This window comes from Ursus arctos, unplaced genomic scaffold (assembly GCF_023065955.2).
Source record: "Ursus arctos isolate Adak ecotype North America unplaced genomic scaffold, UrsArc2.0 scaffold_28, whole genome shotgun sequence".
NCBI lineage: Eukaryota > Metazoa > Chordata > Mammalia > Carnivora > Ursidae > Ursus > Ursus arctos.
The window spans coordinates 5,263,811-5,283,529 of NW_026622963.1; the positions used below are offsets into that span (position 1 = coordinate 5,263,811).

A 19,719-nucleotide genomic window follows, 5' to 3' on the forward strand; every position below is an offset into this window, starting at 1 on the left:
AAATAAATCTTTAGGGTCTGCAGTAGATAAGGTTTCAAGGTTTTTGAATTTATTGATTTTTTTTAAACTTTTTTTTTTTAACTTGAAAGGTTAATCTGGTTTATAGATGTGGCAAAAGCATTAAAATAAGTAGGAAGCTTATCACCACTCAGCAGAAAACCCTGGCTTGGTCTGTTAAAGGTCCTGTTGTTATTGTACTGCAAACTGTCAGTACAGTCTACTTTCGGAAGTTTTAAAGTTTCTGGTTAATTTTCTATAATTTGAGCAATGTTATAATAAAATTATTATGTTTACCTTTAGATAAACCTATTTAGTAGTTAATAGTACATGTCAATACTCAGAGTTTTCTTTTTTTTCATCCTCCTTTCTCCTGTATTTTGAAAACTAAATACTTGTAGACATTTTTTAAACTTTAATTTTACTTTTCCTTTAATATTTTATCAAAAGTGACTTTGACCTAATTTTCTATTTTAATGATTTTTAAAAACCCAGTAAATTGGGAAATGAGAAAATAAAGACCTCTGTGTGCACTGTCTTACTAAAGTGAGATCATTCTATGTGTGCTGTTTTGTAGCCTCCTTTTTTCAATTAACAGTCTCTCTTTGTCCTTCCATCTTCAAGTCCACAGTCAGATTTCCCAGAGGAGGACCAAGTCTAACATCTGGTTGTCATATGCCCTAATAAGTCTCTCTGGGAAAAAAATCTGACCTAGTCCCCTTTTACTTTTCATACCACTGACTGACTTATTGAGGTGATAGGGCCAGCTCTCCTGTAGGATGTCTTGCCTTCTAGATGTGTCTGGTTGAGAGGTGCCTAGGTGGCTCAGTCAGTTAAGCGGCCAGCTCTTGGTTTTGGCTCAGGTCATAATCTCAGGGTCCTGGGATGGAGCTCCGCGTCCAGCTTCATGCTCAGAGTCTGCTTGAGGGTTCTCTCTTCCTTTCCTTCTGCCCCTCCTCCCACTCACACTCACACTTGGTCTCTCCTCCTCTCAAATAAATAAGTAAATCTTAAAAATAAAATGTGTCTGGTTACATCTGCATTTAACTTGTTCCTCTATCTCATGTATTTCCTATTAATTAAAAGTCAAATTGTAAGGCCTAAGGGATCCATATTAAACATTTTTGGCTGGGATATATGACGAGTTATTTACTTTTTATTTTAACTCATCAAAAGACACAGTATCTGGATGAGTCACCATTAATGAGACTGAATTTGAGGCCTGAATTAGGCTAACGAATCTGATCCCTTCATTGTAGAGTTTCAGCTTTTTTATCTTGCTACGAGAAAATAATGTATTTGGTGTTACTTTGTGCAGTATGAATCTGTAGGTCCCTATCAAACATATACCTGAATATAATACTTGTCTAAATTTGTAAATTTCATGAGGGATCACATAATGCTAATTTTCTGATATTCTTAAAAATTTTCTTCTACATCATTAGCCACCCTTTTTCTGTAACAGAATTCTTTATCATCTGGGGCTATTGGTTTAGAAGTTCTCTTGCAAAGGCCAGATAGGTAATAAATAATTTCACTTAGTTACCAGTTTTAACCCGCTCAGTCAGAAGATGGTATAAGAGTTTGTTTTGTTTTTGTTTTTCTGGTTTTCTCTTTTTTGAGTATCATTGTAGACTCACGGATTTTTATTCTTCCAGTGTTTCAGTCACCATCAGTCATAATTCTTACAACTTTGACTTTCAAAGGGGGAAAGGGCCTTTCAAGCTGATTCTTGTGTGTTTTTACTATGATAACTATGTTTTTAATTACGGAAATGTTCAAACAAACAAAAGTACAGAGGGTAACATAGTAAACCTTCAACGTATCTTTCAGCTTCAGCAAATAGCAGTGTTTCCAGTCTCATTTTCTCTATATCCTACTGCTTTTTTGATCCCCTGGATTATGATCTCGTTGATATTTGAAAGTTTTCTTTATTTTCTGGCATAACAAGGCCCTAGACCTGGAATCATCCATTTCTCTAAGAAGCTGTCATTGCTTTTAATTAGGAGTGATATCAGATAACAAAATCTGGGCATAAAGGTTAATACAAGCTTTTTATTTTCATTTTACATTACTTTCCCATCATGTGTCTCATTATAATGGTAGTTTTGTTCCATAAGCAGGTATTCTCTCATTTGAGTCATGGAGGAAGGGCACTTCTCAAAGTTGGGACAAAATCTTTATATTTCTATTTTAATTGATCTAAATGTTAGGTATAGCTGACAAATGATTCAAATGTTGGCACATAAGTGTTTTTAAGGAATGCTTAAAGAAGGATTGCTTTTTTTAAGAAATACCACTTAGTGTTATCAGTTTGCCTGTATTACAATATAAAGAATCCTTTATAAATGTATGACTTCTGAAGGTTTCCTTGTACCATGCTTTGGTTTTTTAGCATTCAAGACATTTTCTCATAGTCTTCATGCAGATGATAAAAGTATTACTGGATTCTGGCTCTTAAATCTGTGTAAGATTTCCAAGATGGACCAAACCCTGTCTTTGCCTTTTTCCCTCCTGGTGCCCTACTGAAATAAAATGTATAGAAATAAGAAATGAAGAAACCAGTAACAATAAGTAGGAAGACTACGAAAGAGTGATAACTGAACAGATTTCTGAATCTCTGTTCAAGCACTAGAAGGCACAACTCTACCATCTCATCTCCCTATACCGCTCTCATCCCTGCACTTGGACTATTGATAGGCATAAACCCCAAGCAAAACGTCAAACAGATTTCCTTTAGAGAAAATGGAAAAAGGTAAGGCTTCTAGAGTACAAGTTATGTCTCCAGAACAAAAGAAAAACTCCATCATTCTGGCATTTAGAGGGCCTGCTGGCTCCTTACCCATGCACCCTAAAGGAACACTGCCAGTCAGCCTGTACCTAGCCCGCACAGAGTCCTCCTCAGGAGAGCAGTCTAGCCCAAAATCAGACCATCTCTGCAATGGTCGAGAAAAGCTGTGTTGGCTGATGAGTCATTCAGATGTAAATACAAATGAGCAACCAAGATCACCAGGGATGTAAGGAAAACTGATGGCATGAAAGAGAGACAGATGATCAGAAAAATTGCTACTGGAGAAAATAGAGCTAATCAGAGAGAACTTGACAAGAAATGAACTCTGATATACTCAGGGCTGCAGGAAGATACTACACTCATTAAATAAGAATAAGAAAGCAAGTTTTCAGATTGAAAGGGCACAGCAAGTGCTGAAATAGTCAATCAGATATCATATGTACTACTTTCTTGGGAAGCCAAATTCCAAGAACACACAGAAGATCCAGAGGAAAGCCATGTACAAAGTGACAAGTATCAGACTGAAATCAAATCTGTCATCAGTAATTCTCTTAATGCTTTAAGACAATAAAACATTACCTACAACTTTTCAAAAGAAAATAATGTATAACCGGGGATTCTATATCTTGCCAAACTGTTAATCAAAGATGAGAGCAGACTGAAATTTTTTTTAGACATACAAGAACTCAAAGGTACCTTCTCTTGGAATTAAAAGAAATGAGTGAGGAACACCTGCCTGGCTCAGTCTGTAGAGCATGCGACTCTTGATCTTGGGGTCATGAGTTCAAGCCCCACATTGGGTGTAAATCTTACTTTAGATAGATAAGGAATTACACTTTCATCATTGGCTTTCTTAAAAAATAGAAAATTACTGTGTAATTTCACTAAACAATTTTCATTTTGGAGTTTTGATTTTTTAAAAAATCTCATTGCTGCCAAAAGGGTTTATTGAGAGAGAAAAGGGGATGAAGAATTAACAAACAGTCAAGTAAGTACAACAAACACAAAGTAAGTAGTTGTGGATTTACACCATAGAATAAATTATGGAACTACTGTAGCAAACAATAAGGAGACTAATCCCATAATTTTCCATAGTTCCCAGTGACCTCAGCAACAGGCAATTCAGGACTACTTTTAATTGCAGTCACAACTGACTGAGATACCATATGGCCAGCAGGGGCAACTGCATCAGATTCTCCCATCATGACTGGAGTGACATGATCTGGCTTATATTTAAAAGCATCATTCTGATGGCTATTTTTGAGAACAGACGTGGGGGTAGAATAGTAGAGCAAGGGTAGAAATAAGGAGACCAGTTTGTGCATCACTGCAGTATTCCAAGTAAAAGATGACAGTGGCTCGGATGTGGTGGTGATAGTGGAATTAGGGGAAAGAAGTCAGATTCTGGGTATAATTTGAAGGTAGAGCCAACAACATTTCCTGACAGACTGGATATGGGGTGAGCAAAAAAAGTAGAGGTTTCTGGTCTGAGCAGTAGGAAAAGAGAAACAGGATGAGGAAAGAGGCTGGGAGTTAAGTTTTGGATGTTTCAGAAGTCCATTTGACCCCAAGTAAAGATGTCAACTACTTGTATTGGCACTTAGCTATATATGTCTGCAGTTCTGAAGAAAGGTCTGGCTTAGAGATGGACTTTTGGAAGTAGTGAGCGTATAAATTGTATTTAAAGCCATGAGAGTGGGTGAGATCACCTAGAAGTGAATAGAGATAAAGAGGTGTGAGGACTGAGACTCTAAGGCACGCTAACACTTAAGGTTCAGGGAGACGAGAAAGAATGATCAGAGATGACTGAGGAGGAGCAGCCAGTGGCGTGTAAGGAGAACCACAAGAAGATGGTGCCCTGGAAGCCATGAGAAGAGAGTGTTTCCAGTAGGAAAGAGTCACTGACTATTCATGCTGCTGAGAGATCAAGCAGGATGAGCACTAAAAATTCACTGTTGGATTTGGCAACATGGATGTCAGTGTTTACCTTAACAGTACCTGTTATGTTTTTTCAAACAGCTAACTTATTGGGACAAAAATAATGCCTTAAGTTGTTTGGGCCCAACTACTTAATAAATGAAATTATTAGGTATTCTTTTGGCCCAGAGACTTTGAAACAATTACTAAGATACCAAGAGAATCACAAACAGAAAGCTTGAGAATATCTGTTTTAAAGTGTCTTATTTTAAGAGGGGGAAGCTCCTCTTGCCTTTTGTCTCTGCTGAAAAGTTTGAGTTAGTAATTTTAAATCTGATCAGATTACTACAGTGGATAAAATTGCCTTAATGTAGTTCAATATAAAAAAATAAAACCTTATCCTATGAAATGCCTGCAGTACATCTTTGCATGAATTTTTCTTCTTGCCTCCATAGGTATGGTGTGAATATGCGTTGCTTGGCAGCTCGGGTCAACTATAAGACTTTGATTATCATCTGCACACTCTTCACTTTGGTCACAGTACTTTTGTGGAATAAATGTTCCAGTGATAAAGCGATCCAGTTTCCACGGCACTTGAGTAGTGGCTTCAGAGTGGATGGATTAGAAAAAAGAGCAGCCGCATCTGAGAGTAACAACTATGTGAACCACATGGCCAGACAGTCTGAAGAGGCTTTCCCTCAGGAACAGCAGAAAGCACCCCCTGTTGTTGGGAGCTTCAACAGCAATGGGGGAAGCAAGGTGTTAGGGCTCAAATATGAAGAAATTGACTGTCTCATAAATGATGAACACACAATTAAAGGGAGACGAGAGGGAAATGAAGTCTTTCTTCCATTCACTTGGGTAGAGAAATATTTTGACGTATATGGAAAGGTGGTTCAGTATGATGGCTATGATCGGTTTGAATTCTCTCATAGCTATTCCAAAGTCTATGCACAGAGAGCCCCATATCACCCTGATGGTGTGTTTATGTCCTTTGAAGGCTACAATGTGGAAGTCCGGGACAGAGTCAAGTGCATAAGTGGGGTTGAAGGTTGGTATCTGTCTGCTCCACTGCATTTTTCTGTCCTGATTGTGTTGAGGAATAAAATGTTGTAGGTGTTAATTATCTAGCAAGTACATACATAGCTTACTATCAAGAGACCATTTGTCACTCTGACTTAGCAAGGAGGAACAGGTGAAGTCTGAACCTGGGGCAATTTTCTAGATGATGTGATTTAAGGGCTACAAGAAGAGCATACCTACTCAAATAGGATTATTCCATTAACCTGCCTCAGCATCTGAAATTCTCACCAGTAAGGTGAAGGCACAGCATCTCTAAAAATTTTGCATTAAAATATACAGTAATTGTCCTATGAGAGGAGATGGGAACGTGAGAGACCAGTGGGCCTATCCAGTTCAGTCTTGTAGCCACATCAGCCAGGTATCATCTCTGGAGGGAGGTTTAAAGCCCTCAGAACAACACATAGGCACCATTTTTCTGAACTTTTATATTACTACGCTCCTATAGTCTATTACATATTTTCTTTCATTGTCTTTGAAATCTTTCTTATGGGTATTATCAGTACATTTTAGAATTCATATTTCAAACCGAAGATTGATCAGAAAGCCAAATTGAATTTGACTTTAAAATATATCATATAACCAGAGGAAAAAGCTTATTGTGTTTTAAGATTGCTTAGTTTAAATTTCATTTTATTTTCTTCAGTCTATAAAAAATGATTTCAATATCCTAATATTTTAATATTTTATCCTAATATTTAATATTTTATTTTTTTATAATATCTTTACCAAATGTTCACAAGAAGGAAGGACCAAATTCACTTATATTTATACCACTTCAAGGTAATTATTACCATTTTTGTATATTGTCTGGAGGTCTTTGTACGTAGGCCTGTGTCTTAACATAGTTGTAATGATACACAGTGTTCAGGATGGTAATGTTTTCTTAGAGATTTCAAAGATATCCCTCACCAAAACTTTACACATAAATTTTGTAAAATGTGTAAAATTAATAGATGTTTAGATGCTAAAGAAAAAATAAAAGGTACCCATAACATTTGTTAAATAATATTTTGATACGTTTTTCCAATCTTTTTGTAGTTGTAGAGACACATTTTTTAAACAAGTTGGGATCATACTGTACAGTTGATTTTATATTCTCCTTTTCTCATCTAAAATATCTTGATTATTTCCCCTTATTATTGAATATTTATTGAATATTTTAATGACTAGTATTCATAGTAAGAATATGTCATGGTACGTGTAATACTTGCAGACCTTCTCTTTAGTTAGCTACTTAGGTCATTTCCAGTTTTTTTGCTTTAATACTTAATGGTACAGATATTCATAATTCATTGTTTGCTATTTTAGTTATAGTCTAGGAGTAGTTTCCTAGGAAATAAATGGCCATGTCAAATAATATAAATTGATCTATTTTGTTGAACTGCTTTCCAAAAAGGTTGAACCTACTTGTGCCTCTAGGAGCAGAGCATAAGGTGTTTTTGTCACCCCATTCTTGCTGTCACGGGACATTGTTTTTCAATCTGTTGTTTACAAAAGGATCTCATCATTCGCTTTCTGTAACCATCAGTGAGAACACATACCCTTTTCATAAAATCTTTGTCTCACTTCCCCTTTTTCTAATGTGATTAGTGGGTTCTTTAAACATTCATGTGAACTTTTTTATATATATCGTAAGGATAACGATACTTTGTTGCATTTGTTATTTTCTTCAATTTGGTTGTCTTTCATTTTACTTATGGTTTGTTAGTTTTAGAAGTTTTTAGTTCTATTTATTGAACTTAACACACATTTTTATTTTTGTACTTCTCCTTTTATGCTTAGAAGGTCATTGCCACACGATGATCAGCTGGCTGTTCATCTGTATTTTCTCAAATAGTTGTATTAGGATTATGTTTTTTTACATTCAGCTCTTTAGGCCAGCCAAATTGATTTATATTTTGGTAAATGGTACAAGGTCAGGGCATAATTTCAGATATTTCCTTTCACATATATTGAATGATCTTTTCCCCCAGTGATTCATGATGCAGTCTTTATCGTTATGTTAAAACATTTTGAATAACAGAGTATGTTTCTGGCCTGCTATTCTTGTTCCTTGATCAGTCTATCAGTTCTTATGCTGGTTGTACACTGTTGCAGTTATCACCCATCTTTAATGAGATATTGTATAAACCTTCCTTTCATTAAGTGAAACTAATTCTATTTGAATTTTTGGGGAAAAAAGCCTCCCCTTGGAGAAAAAATACAAGTCAAGAGCTTATCTGTAGCTTAGGTTTCTCAGCCCTTATGGTTCCGAAATCCTTAAACTGTTTTGAAACGGCATCACACATACGGTTTTGTAGGTGCTTAGCTTCTGCTGTGCCCATCTGATGCTTGTTAATTTATTTTAGAACTACAGAGAGGATCTCATCTCTTAACACATAGACCGTGATGCAACAATACAGTACTCTGTGCAATGTAATATTACTGTATTTCCCATGTAGAAAATTACTAAAACACTAATACCGAACATTTAAAAGTTTTGCTTAGAACCTTCTTATAAGAGGTAATCCATTAATGAATTACGTCAAAAATCCGTGGTTAAATGGGCAATTTTAATTCATTAAAAAAAACACACCTTGTTCTCAAGAATTACATTTTGACATGAAGGATATGAAAAAGAATTACGAGCTGTGTTTATACTTTAAGTTGCCTAGTCATAACTGGCTCCTTAAGCAATTACTTTAGCCATCGGATGGCATAGGTATTAGACCATATCTTGACTTTGGAGGGAGAAATGAGTATGTAATTAACTTGAATGTAATACAAACATTTAGGAAAATTTCACAATTAATGTTTAGGGTGAACCTGTGGTAACATTATCTACATGTATTTAAATTGTACAAAATTTGAATGTGTCAAGCAGGGTTATGAAACAGGACATCTATACCTATGAGCAAAAGTTACACATGTAAAAAGTCAATCCTTAAAAGATGATCTACAACATTGCATTGCTGTCTGTCAACAAATAGGAAATGAGAGTGAATAAGCCTTCATTTGTTTTTCATATCTGATTTAGTGCTAGTTTTTAATAATTATGAAAACAGTATAATACAGAAGCTTAAAAGTTGCAGAGAAGCCTATAACATGCCTCAGAGGTAAACCAGTAGAGTGGAGTTCAGAATACGCTTGTGAGTGTCCAGACATGATTATTTATTTTGTTTCTTTATTTTATAGGTGTACCTTTATCTACACAGTGGGGACCTCAAGGCTATTTCTACCCAATCCAGATTGCACAGTATGGGTTAAGTCATTACAGCAAGAATCTAACTGAGAAACCCCCTCACATCGAGGTATATGAAACAGCAGAAGACAGAGACAAAAACAGCAAGCCTAATGACTGGACTGTGCCAAAGGGGTGCTTTATGGCTAGTGTGGCTGAGAAGTCTAGATTCACCAATGTTAAACAGTTCATTGCTCCTGGTAAGTGATGTATTATTATATATGCCCGCTAATTTTATGTTGATTTATGGCACCTGATACTTCCTTAAAATTGTTTTTATGGTTTTAAAAAGCACATTAGCAGACCCTTTATATCTATATAAAGAAACAAATGGTGTCACCCAAGTGAAATCCCTAGAAAAAGAACAGCTAAAAATTCAAGGTTATAAAAAAAAATATTTACTGTGTGAAAAGCCAGACCATAGACTGACTATTAAGATCCAGGTTACTACCTGGTATGTATCTCCTTCCAAGGACCTGTGTCCCACAGGAATGATGCTCCTCGGTTCATTTTAGTATTTTAGTACAGCACTTAATTCTTTAACTTTTCAACTGTTTTGCACTAAGGTAGAAATTTTTCTTTATAGAGTGAGCCATCCTTTCCTTTGCCTGTTTTTTATCAGCAGCTTTTTAGTTTTTCAAGGTATTATAGCATTAGCAACCGGGCCTGCTTCTCATATTGAGGTTTGTTAATGTAATAGATTGTCTCAAACTTCATATAAAACCATTTCATTAATAAAATCATTTATAAAATCAAATTAACTTTATGCAACATTTCCCCTTTTAGTAAGACAGTCTCATTAATTAGGATGTAATGTATTTTTCTCCACTAATCAATATCCATGAGAATTAATGAGTCCATTACTTAAAAAGACAGTGAAATAATTTTAGTTAGCACCTTAGGCTTAATTCTCTATGGGGAACTGTTGTCAAGAACAGAACTCCTTCTACCCCCCACCCCACCCCACCCCCCGCCCCACCAACCTTGCAGTTGTAAATAAAATGAGAGAAAAGGTTATAGGACCTCTTTTGTATTCTCTTCTTGTCCTTTATTGATGACTGTGTAATTCACAGACCTTGAAAGCCACAATACAAATCTACTCATTCTGGATGGCCTTAAGTAATGGATTTATGAGTGCTTAATGCAGTGCAAATAATGGGTGACCTTTAGTTTTTATTCTGTGACTAGAACTTCTTTTCTCCTATGGTATTCTGTGATATTCCAGTACATAGAGCATCTCTGCTTGACTGGTGAGAAAGTATGTGGAGATATTTTAAGAATATGTAGTTCGTGATACCTAAGAGGTTATTGTAGCAGAAAATTAGACTTTGCAAAAGGACATTTGTTTTGTTTGTACTTGAGGAGCTAATTTTTGCACTATTAATAATGTCTGGATTAGGGTGGAAAACAGCAGTCCTCACCTTGATCGCCTCAAATGCTAGGAAGTTTTCTAGAACAGTTCTTTGAACTCTATCTGATTTAAAGCATTAGATTTCATTGTGTACTTCTGGATGCCCTGGATAATACAAAAGATAAGTCTCCTCATACTATGTGAGGGACCCTCCCTTTACCTCTTCATTCTGCAGCCCATGGCTGGAGATAAAACTACTTCCTAAGGTGGTTTTACATATATGGGGGACAGAACTCTGTAATAGTCACTCTGCCAGGGGAACACAAGCTACTCACAGTTGGAACTCCCTGTTGGTGGGAGTGTGCCAACTGGAATGGGGTGCTTGTTCTGATATCTTGGGCATGCTTGGGGGTGGATTTGATCCACGTGTTTGAGGGCAAGTGAGTTGAAATTACATGGGAGTTGTTGCTCAGAGCAGGAGAAAGGAATCAAAGAGGTGAGACTATTGTATTGAAGCACAAGTACGGGGAGATGAGGCTTTTCAGAGGGTATAGACTTATGGGAGATAGATTCAGGGAATCGCTGTGGAAAAGAAATTGAAACTGTACATAAAAGCATAGGCCTCAATGAGGTGAGTCTCTGGAGGACCAGGAGCCAAATGCTGTTGGCCTTTTATTTTTTCTTTTTGGGCCTTGAATTTTTTTCCCTGAAAGGAAATAAAGTTGTCTAGGAGAAAGAACCAGAACATGGGTCTACATCATATTTTTATTGTTTTGTTTGTTGAATAACGTTTTGTTCTCCTGCACAATTTTAAAATTGAGTGAACTGAAACTTTATACCTGTTATACTCTATTAAATTAACTTTCCTTTTCCGGAAGCACTCTCTCCACTTCATTTCCATGACCTCACTTTCTCCCCTGTCTCTGTGTAGCCGTTCTTTTTCAGACCTCTTGTGAGCTTCTTTTCTTCTGGCTGGCCCTTATCTCTTGGTATTATTCCTCAAGGTTCTGAGTAGGGAGGACTTCTCACTGCACCTGGTGAACCTGTTCATTAAAACGAATGATAATGGTTTGTGTTGCAGGTGAAAACATTGATTTAAAGATTGTTCTTAGGGGCGCCTGGGTAGCGCAGTCGTTAAGCGTCTGCCTTCGGCTCAGGGCGTGATCCCGGCGTTTCGGGGATTGAGTCCCACATCAGGCTCCTCCGCTGGGAGCCTGCTTCTTCCTCTCCCACTCCCCTGCTGTGTTCCCTCTCTGGCTGGCTGTCTCTCTGTCACATAAATAAATAAAATCTTAAAAAAAAATAAAAATAAAAAAAAAAATAAAGATTGTTCTTAAATGTTTATCATCCTTTGTTGCCTAAAGAGACATATACACTACCACATATGCCAAAAATAAACACTTGTAGTGACTCCCAGATTTAACTGCTCAGAGAGAGGAGGAGTCATGGATTTCAAAAAATGGAAACCCAAAACTTTCTACTAATAGATTTAAAGCAGGGGTCTCCAGATAGCATAATACCTTCAGTAGAGCTCAGACCTTGCCCGCTACATTTCCAGAGTGGTTGCCACAACCACACTCACATCACATTTGCTACATTTGGGCGATGCTGATTACTTTAACTAGTCTGTATATCTAGAAAATGGAAATTAAAGGACTTTCAAGACTGTTGTGAAGACTGATAGTCTGTTGGTTGGTTCATGTAGGGGATTGGGACTTCGTCTCTTCTTCTTTGTGGCTCAGTAACCCCCTCTGGTGGCGTTGGGGTTTTAGGAAAATAGTTTTTTTGAAAGGTTACATCCCATGGCATCATTCGTTACTGAGTTCTTTGAACTAATCTGTTATAGTGAAGCATAAGGTAATTGAGACCATATCTTTTCATTAGATTTGTATTCATAAAGTGAATTAGAATGGAATTCTGGGAGGAAAATAGGTAATTCTTCAGCTTCCTTCCATTTGGACTTCTAAAGTTGGATCACTGTTAATCCAGTTTCTTGAGAATGGATGTCATGGTTAGTAATATTGCGGTATTAATGAGGCATCACCCTAAGAATGAAAAAATAAGTAGCATTCAAGATAGCCTTCTCTACTGAATATAATTGAAACTTGAGTGATTCATCAGTCAATTCAGAATCCTGCAGTGTTTCAGGAATGTTGTATTGAGCGTCAGATTCCATTTTACCATAGATGTAGGAAAATGCTTAAGAGAGAGATTGCATGTTGACATTTTTCCAGATAAAATGAATTTTTATTAGAAGTATGCTTCTGAAATCACTTTTTAAAAAGTCACTCAAAGCATCACTTGATCTATAAGTCTATCAAGATGTTCTCATTCCTTATACAACTTCCATGATTGTCTGTTCCATCAAATGAAATCATTAAGGGCCTTGGATCAATTATATCCACAGTGGTAGAGTCCAGTGTTGGGGGAGTTGAGCAACCAACTTAACATGCTAAGGCTCTCCAAGCTAATTACATTGTATACACTATCATCAGTCCACATTTCATCTTTGCTGCTGGTGACACACTGAAGATTTCCTCGAGGACTCAAAGTGGATCTGATTCTGTGGCTATGTTTAAGAGAAATAACTCTTCCACTGATTATGCTCATGAGAATGCCGTATCCAGTATCATTTCTTTTTCACAGTCTTTGAACTTGGGTCTAGGAATCCTGGTTTCTGGTCCCTGCTCTGCCACTAATTAGCATTTGGCTTTGGGCAGACTTTTAACCGTGCAAAGGTTCCATATCTTCATCTCTAATATGGAAGTAGTAGTTCCTGCTCTACCAGCCTCAGATTATTCTGAGATTCATATGAGATAACACGTGTGAATGTGTTTCGAAAATGTAAGTTTCATAGAGATCAAGGAATTCATATTTACCTTTAAGGTTATTTATTAAATGTGTACTACCTATTTTTTGTTGTTGTTGTTGTCGTCTTTGTTCTTGCTGCCGCTGTTGCTGTGAGGTTATAATATGCTGTTTCTTTTCTTGGTATTCAGACCAACAGTATTCAGAAAGTCAGCTTCCTGGTATCCACCATTATTGTACTATAGATATGCAAGAGAAATTTCCTATTTGATGATTTGCCAGACAAAACAGCTGTTACTATTTTATCAGCCTCTGAAGGCCAATGGCTTCAGAATAATAATCATCATAATCACTATCAATTTGCACTTTGTTCTAAGCCACTGTCTTTTTTTTTAATCCTCCCAATTACCTTGCAAAGTAATGTTATCTCTATTTAACATGTGAAGAAAACTGAAGTTCAGAGAGCTATTTCATCTTGAGCATCTCAAAGCTTAGGAAGTAGAAGAGAAACAATTCAAACAAGGTTTTGTGGGGTTTGGGCTTTTTTTTTTTTTTTTTAACTCCAAAGCCTATGCTTCTCCCTCATCCTCTCCCAGTATCCATCACTTTTTGTTCACTACCTGAGCCCATTACTTAATTTTCAGAAATTTTATTCACAATTCCAGCAAATATCTGAAAACAAACCTATCATTTTCAGCATCAGTTAGTAATTAAGAGTGTGTATTGTGGAGGGGCGCCTGGCTGGCTCACCCAGGAGAATGTCAACGCTTGATCTTGGGGTCAGGAGTTCGAGCCCCACATTGTATAGAGATTAACAAAAAAGTAAACAAACTTAAAAAAAAAAAAAAAAAGAAAGAAAGAAGAGTGTGTATTGTGGAGCCAGACTAGCAGGCAACCTAGGTTCAACATTTTGTATCTTAGCAAGTTACTTAAATTGCCTGTGTCTCAGTTTGTCAGCCATAAAGTAAGAGTAATAATAACACTACTCTTGTAATTGTTATGAGGATTAAATGAGTTAATATGAGTTAATATAATATATAAATTAGAACGTAGTAAATACCTACTGAATATTAATTGAATAAAACAATTTTAATTCATATGTAAGCCATCCTTCTAGCTTTTCACAATATGTGCTGAGCCAATTTTGGTTATTTTTTTCTTTTTATAAAATGGATATATTAGAACAGTCATTGATTATTGATCAGTCAGCATTGTGATCTAGAAAAGGCAGTTTGATCAAAAGTACCTTATCCATTTGCTCTTAACCCTCTAATGTAAATTAGGCCTGATGCTCGCAAGCCATCATGGACTCATCAATTCTATCAATTGTTTATGGTAACTTTAGTAAAATAAGTAATGATGATGATGATCGGACACAAAATATTTTAAGAGTTAATTTTGTATGGTTAGTGGTTATCAAAGATGAATTGCAATTAACTTTTCATACAAAGAGCTTTCCTTCTAACTAGTCTTTGTTGGCATATTTTCCCCCTACAGAAACCAGTGAAGGTGTATCCTTGCAACTGGGGAACACGAAAGATTTTATTATTTCATTTGACCTCAAGTTCTTGACAAATGGAAGTGTGTCCGTGGTTCTAGAGACCACAGAAAAGAATCAGCTCTTCACTGTACATTATGTCTCAAATACCCAACTAATTGCTTTTAAAGAAAGAGACATATACTATGGCATTGGGCCTAGAACTTCATGGAGCACGGTTACAAGGGACCTGGTCACTGACCTCAGGAAAGGAGTGGGTCTTTCCAACACAAAAGCTGTCAAGCCAACCAAAATCATGCCCAAAAAGGTGGTTAGGTTGATTGCAAAAGGGAAAGGATTCCTCGACAACATTACCATCTCCACCACAGCCCACATGGCTGCATTCTTTGCTGCCAGTGATTGGCTGGTAAGGAACCAGGATGAGAAGGGTGGCTGGCCAATTATGGTGACCCGTAAGTTAGGAGAGGGGTTCAAGTCTTTAGAGCCAGGGTGGTACTCTGCCATGGCCCAAGGGCAAGCCATTTCTACATTAGTCAGGGCTTATCTGTTGACAAAAGACCATTTATTCCTCAGTTCAGCTTTAAGGGCAACAGCCCCTTACAAGTTTCTGTCAGAGCAGCATGGAGTTAAGGCTGTGTTTATGAATAAACACGACTGGTATGAAGAATATCCAACCACACCTAGCTCTTTCGTTTTAAATGGCTTTATGTATTCTTTAATTGGGCTGTATGACTTAAAAGAAACTGCAGGGGAAAAACTTGGGAAAGAAGCGAGGTCCTTGTACGAGCGTGGCATGGAATCTCTTAAAGCCATGCTCCCCTTGTATGACACTGGCTCAGGGACCATCTATGACCTCCGCCACTTCATGCTTGGCATTGCCCCCAACCTGGCCCGCTGGGACTACCACACCACCCACATCAATCAGCTGCAGCTACTCAGCACCATCGATGAGTCCCCAATCTTCAAAGAATTTGTCAAGAGGTGGAAAAGCTACCTTAAAGGCAGCAGGGCAAAGCACAACTAGAGCTCAGAACCAAAATCCTCTTTCAGCCTCTGTTGTACACAAAAACCATGGGCTCTATCTCAGCAGAGCTTAGGCACATTTTAAAAGGCTGTATACTGGGTTTTTGTGGATTACATCAAAGTGATAAATGAAACCAGTCTTCTGAGATAATTGCATTCTGTGAGTTGGGTGTTTCGAAATATAGGTGGCGCTTGGAGCAGAAAAGTGTTTAGTCGATGGCTGAACAGAGATGTTTAACTTTGTCTTGCTTATCACCGTCTACAGTTCCACAAACAGTCCAGTCCCTCTGGGTCTGGGGAAGACACTGGTAAGTAGCTGTTACTGGCCAAGTGTCCGGCACTTACCTGAAAACTTAGTATGGGTCTCTTTTAAAATGTGATGATTTATGTTTATGTTGGAAACAAACTTTAAAAAAATGTGCTGTAATACAGTAAATGTGTACTCGCAGCCTGAATAGTGGACTGTGTGCAACTTTTTAAAATGATGTTTCTTTTCTACAGATTAATTTCTTGGCGAATTTCGTGTTGCGTTTCTTGAATTTGTTATATATGAAGAATATTTTGAATGTATGGTTTTCCTGAAATGTGTAAATTAAAAACACAGCCAGTGTTCAGGCTTCACAGTTATATAATGTAAGCACAACTAAAACAAAACTTGTTGACTGCACAAGAAATCACAAAAATGTTATGTTTTATGAAACTTGATCTACAATCAGTAAAGATTTGATAATCAGTCTATCCCTCCCCACCCCCACTGTGATGGTTTCTTTTTGTCACTGTCTAGAATTCTGTATTTCATTTCAGACTATACTTGAGAGTTTTGTCTATTTTCGGGGGACATTTTTGGGACATTGCAGAAATTTTATTGGAGAAAGGAGCTAATCCATTCCCACTGCCCTTTCAAGGCTTTTTTTTTCCCCCTCTTGAAAGAAAAACACTATGTCAGATATTACATAAAAGAATCGTAGCAGGTTTTCCCTACTTCTAGATCATTCTTGGTCATCAACTTTCCAGACCATTGACTCTGCACATGAGTGTTTTTACTTTGCAATTTTAATTTTAAATTATTTCAGCTCTTGGGTAGAAGTGATTGATGCTACCGCATTTGCTGCACGTGTGTAACCAGACCTTTATTTGGGTTTTCTCTCCCACTATACCTTACCTCACGTAAATAGGTTTCACAGCCCTCGTACCCCTGGGCAGTGTCTGCTATAGGGCTTCAGGCATTATCAAAATCAAGCGAGGTTGATTTTGTTGTTTTTGTTTGAATGTATGACAGTACACTAAATCAATACTGTAACTTACAGTTTGAAATATGAGACCCCACACTTTCAGGAGACTGAGTCTGACAAACGCATCGCAGTTTGTGACCTGTATTAAATGCACATCAAGAGCCACATGGGCACTTGACTACATACTGCATCTTAAATTGAACTCAGCCTACCAACACTACTTAGAAACCAGAAAATATATACATATGTATGAATAGAATAAACATGCAAAATATATGTATTCGTGGCAGAGGGAGCAGGAGCAGAGAAGACAATATAGATGTACACTGAAGACAGTAGTAAACTGGCCACGGAAAAGGAAGCTTAAACTCCGAAGTTACGTGACCACAACTCTCTTTTGCCCACAACGTGACGGTTGTGGGTTATTAAGTTTCCCCCTGGCTTTTGACCTTTGTCGCTCTTAGACATGATTAGATGTCTCTACAAGAATATCTGGACTCCTTTTTTTATTTCAGTGCCCCAACATAAACTTTCTCCAATCAGGAAACCCTTTGCCCTGCATCTTGTTATTACTGAGAGCGGTCCAGACTTCTGCCTTGTGTTTGCATACTGGTACTTCAGACTAAGGGAATCCATGAAAACAGCATGGTACTGCTTCCGCGACAAATTATCAGTGCCTTAACAATGTGGCTGTCCTTTTCCACTGAAAAAGGAAAGACATTTGATCTCGAAATGGCATTGCTGTTTCACTGCTGTTGGTTTCACACTGCCTTCCACGTTGCAACAGCAACTCGATTTTTCTTGTGATCCCAGAATTTTCTAAGAGGATGAGTTGAACCTGCGGCAGCCCCGCCAGTGTACCCCGGTGGTTCTCCAGGCTTAGGGTGCCTCCGGATCAGCTGGGGGCTTACTGAGCTACGGATGCCAGAAGCCACTAAGTCTGCCTGCGAAGCACGGTAGTCTGCATCTTTAACAAGCATTCAGATAATCTGGCTGCAGGTGATCCGCGGGGCAGACGTGGAGGAACACTGCCCAAGACCATCAATTGCATTTCTGTTCCGAAACACCGACAGCGTTCTTTAGGTTTTTAAATCATGTAAAATGTTTACTTATTCTGAGCTTAGAGAGAATGGGGAAGGTATTTTAAAGTTTTGTTTTGTTTCTTTAAATTCTTCTTTGTTTCCAGATAATGGGTGTTTGTTTTTACACTTACCTTGAGTTAACTTTGATGTTAAATTAAATCTGTTGCCACTTCAGTTGTAAAACCAGCCAAAAGTTTCCAGATAAAGGTCAAGTTTGACCCTTTAGAATTGTTGTACATAAAGGCTTCATCCAAAAACCGTCCCGTGTACGTGAGCAAACACACGAATGGCACAAGCACAACTCTCCAGATGTGGCAGGTGTGGCGGGTGTGGCGGGCCTCTCCTTCGCCAGCGCGCGGACTCTCGCTGAAAGCTGCTGTTTTCATCCTCGTTGCAATTGTTGTTCTTGTTTCTCCTCCATTGTACATGTGGGTTAGAGACCATGTGTCAAATATGCAATAAAGTGTTTACTGGATGCCCTTCTGAAGGGTGGTCCTTTGTAAAGCTGTACAGACTTTGCGGTTTAAGCACAATGTGCACATGTTAGTTTTCTATACAGCAAAACTTGATTTTTTTGCAGATGGAAAGGTATTTTGTTTCTATACAAAGTAAATGGATTGTTTGTGCTTCATGTAAAGCTGCTTTATAAAATTGTAAAATAAAGTTTTTATCTTAAAAGGAATATACCTGGATACTTGTTCCTTCTCTAATCTCAGATTTTTTTGTGCCCAGCAAGATTTCTTTTTTTTTTTTTTTTTAAGATTTTATTTATTTATTTGACAGAGAGAGAGACAGCCAGCAAGAGAGGGAACACAAGCAGGGGGAGTGGAAGAGGGAGAAGCAGGCTCCCAGCAGAGCAGGGAGCCCAATGCGGGACTCGATCCCAGGACTCCAGGATCACGCCCTGAACCGAAGGCAGACGCTTAACGACTGAGCCACCCAGGCGCCCCCCAGCAAGTAGATTTCTGATCATTTTCTCTTCAGCTGGTGACATCTAGTCAGGTGGCAGATGTTCATAAGAGGTGTATGAGGCCCTGTAAGCCAAAGTGGGGAAGAGCCTGTCACGTGGGCCTCAGACCTAGGAGGTGTAAGGTACATGGGGATACAGTGTCCACAGAACAGTTTCAGAAAGATAAAATGCCAGATCATGTGGTCAATCAGGGAAGGTGAGGAGACAGAGCCTAAGTGGGGGCTTCAGGCCTGGGTACCGGGTAGAAGAAGAGGGGGTAACGGGAGCAAAAACAGGTTGCATGGCAACTATGAGGGTGCCCTTTCCCAGGCTCATTCAGGCTGGTCACCATTTTTGTCTGATTTGGATTTATTTGAAAGTTTGTCCTTCCTTTATTTTCTATACTTGCCTCTTCTCCAGAACAATAAGCATTGTTTAATCTTCCCCCTCTTCTTCTCAGAGTAATGATATAGGCTCCCCAAATACATATAAAACCGGAGGCCAGTCTGGGTTTATGTTATGTTAACTTGCACATTAATTTGGGGGTTATAAGCATTCACCATTTGCATAATGGAATTCCAGTGGATCACCAATCAACTTCTGGCTGATGGGTGCACCTCTATTGTCAACATCATTGGCGTCTCTTTTTTCTCTCTCCTCAGTTGGGGAACAGCCATAGGTTGCAAGCAGTTCGTGGTCTGGATGAGGTCTGAGTCTGCTCTTGCTTTGATTTTGCTATTTATAACCAAACTTAATACATTCATTGGC

At 38.0% G+C, this 19,719-nt stretch overlaps 1 protein-coding gene across 4 annotated transcripts in view; it reads left to right on the plus strand.

Moving 5' to 3' along the window:
* GLCE (glucuronic acid epimerase) overlaps nucleotides 1–18,684 on the plus strand; it is a 109,533-nt gene extending 90,849 nt beyond the window's left edge. For all 4 annotated transcript variants that reach the window (XM_057303630.1, XM_057303629.1, XM_026478400.4 and 1 more), the window contains 3 exons: nucleotides 5,161–5,756; nucleotides 8,963–9,208; nucleotides 14,665–18,684. In XM_057303630.1, the coding sequence (XP_057159613.1) occupies nucleotides 5,161–5,756; nucleotides 8,963–9,208; nucleotides 14,665–15,689 (1,867 nt within the window). In that variant the 3' untranslated portion in view covers nucleotides 15,690–18,684. The remainder of the gene's footprint in view (nucleotides 1–5,160; nucleotides 5,757–8,962; nucleotides 9,209–14,664) is intronic.
* The last annotated feature ends 1,035 nt before the right edge of the window (nucleotides 18,685–19,719 follow it).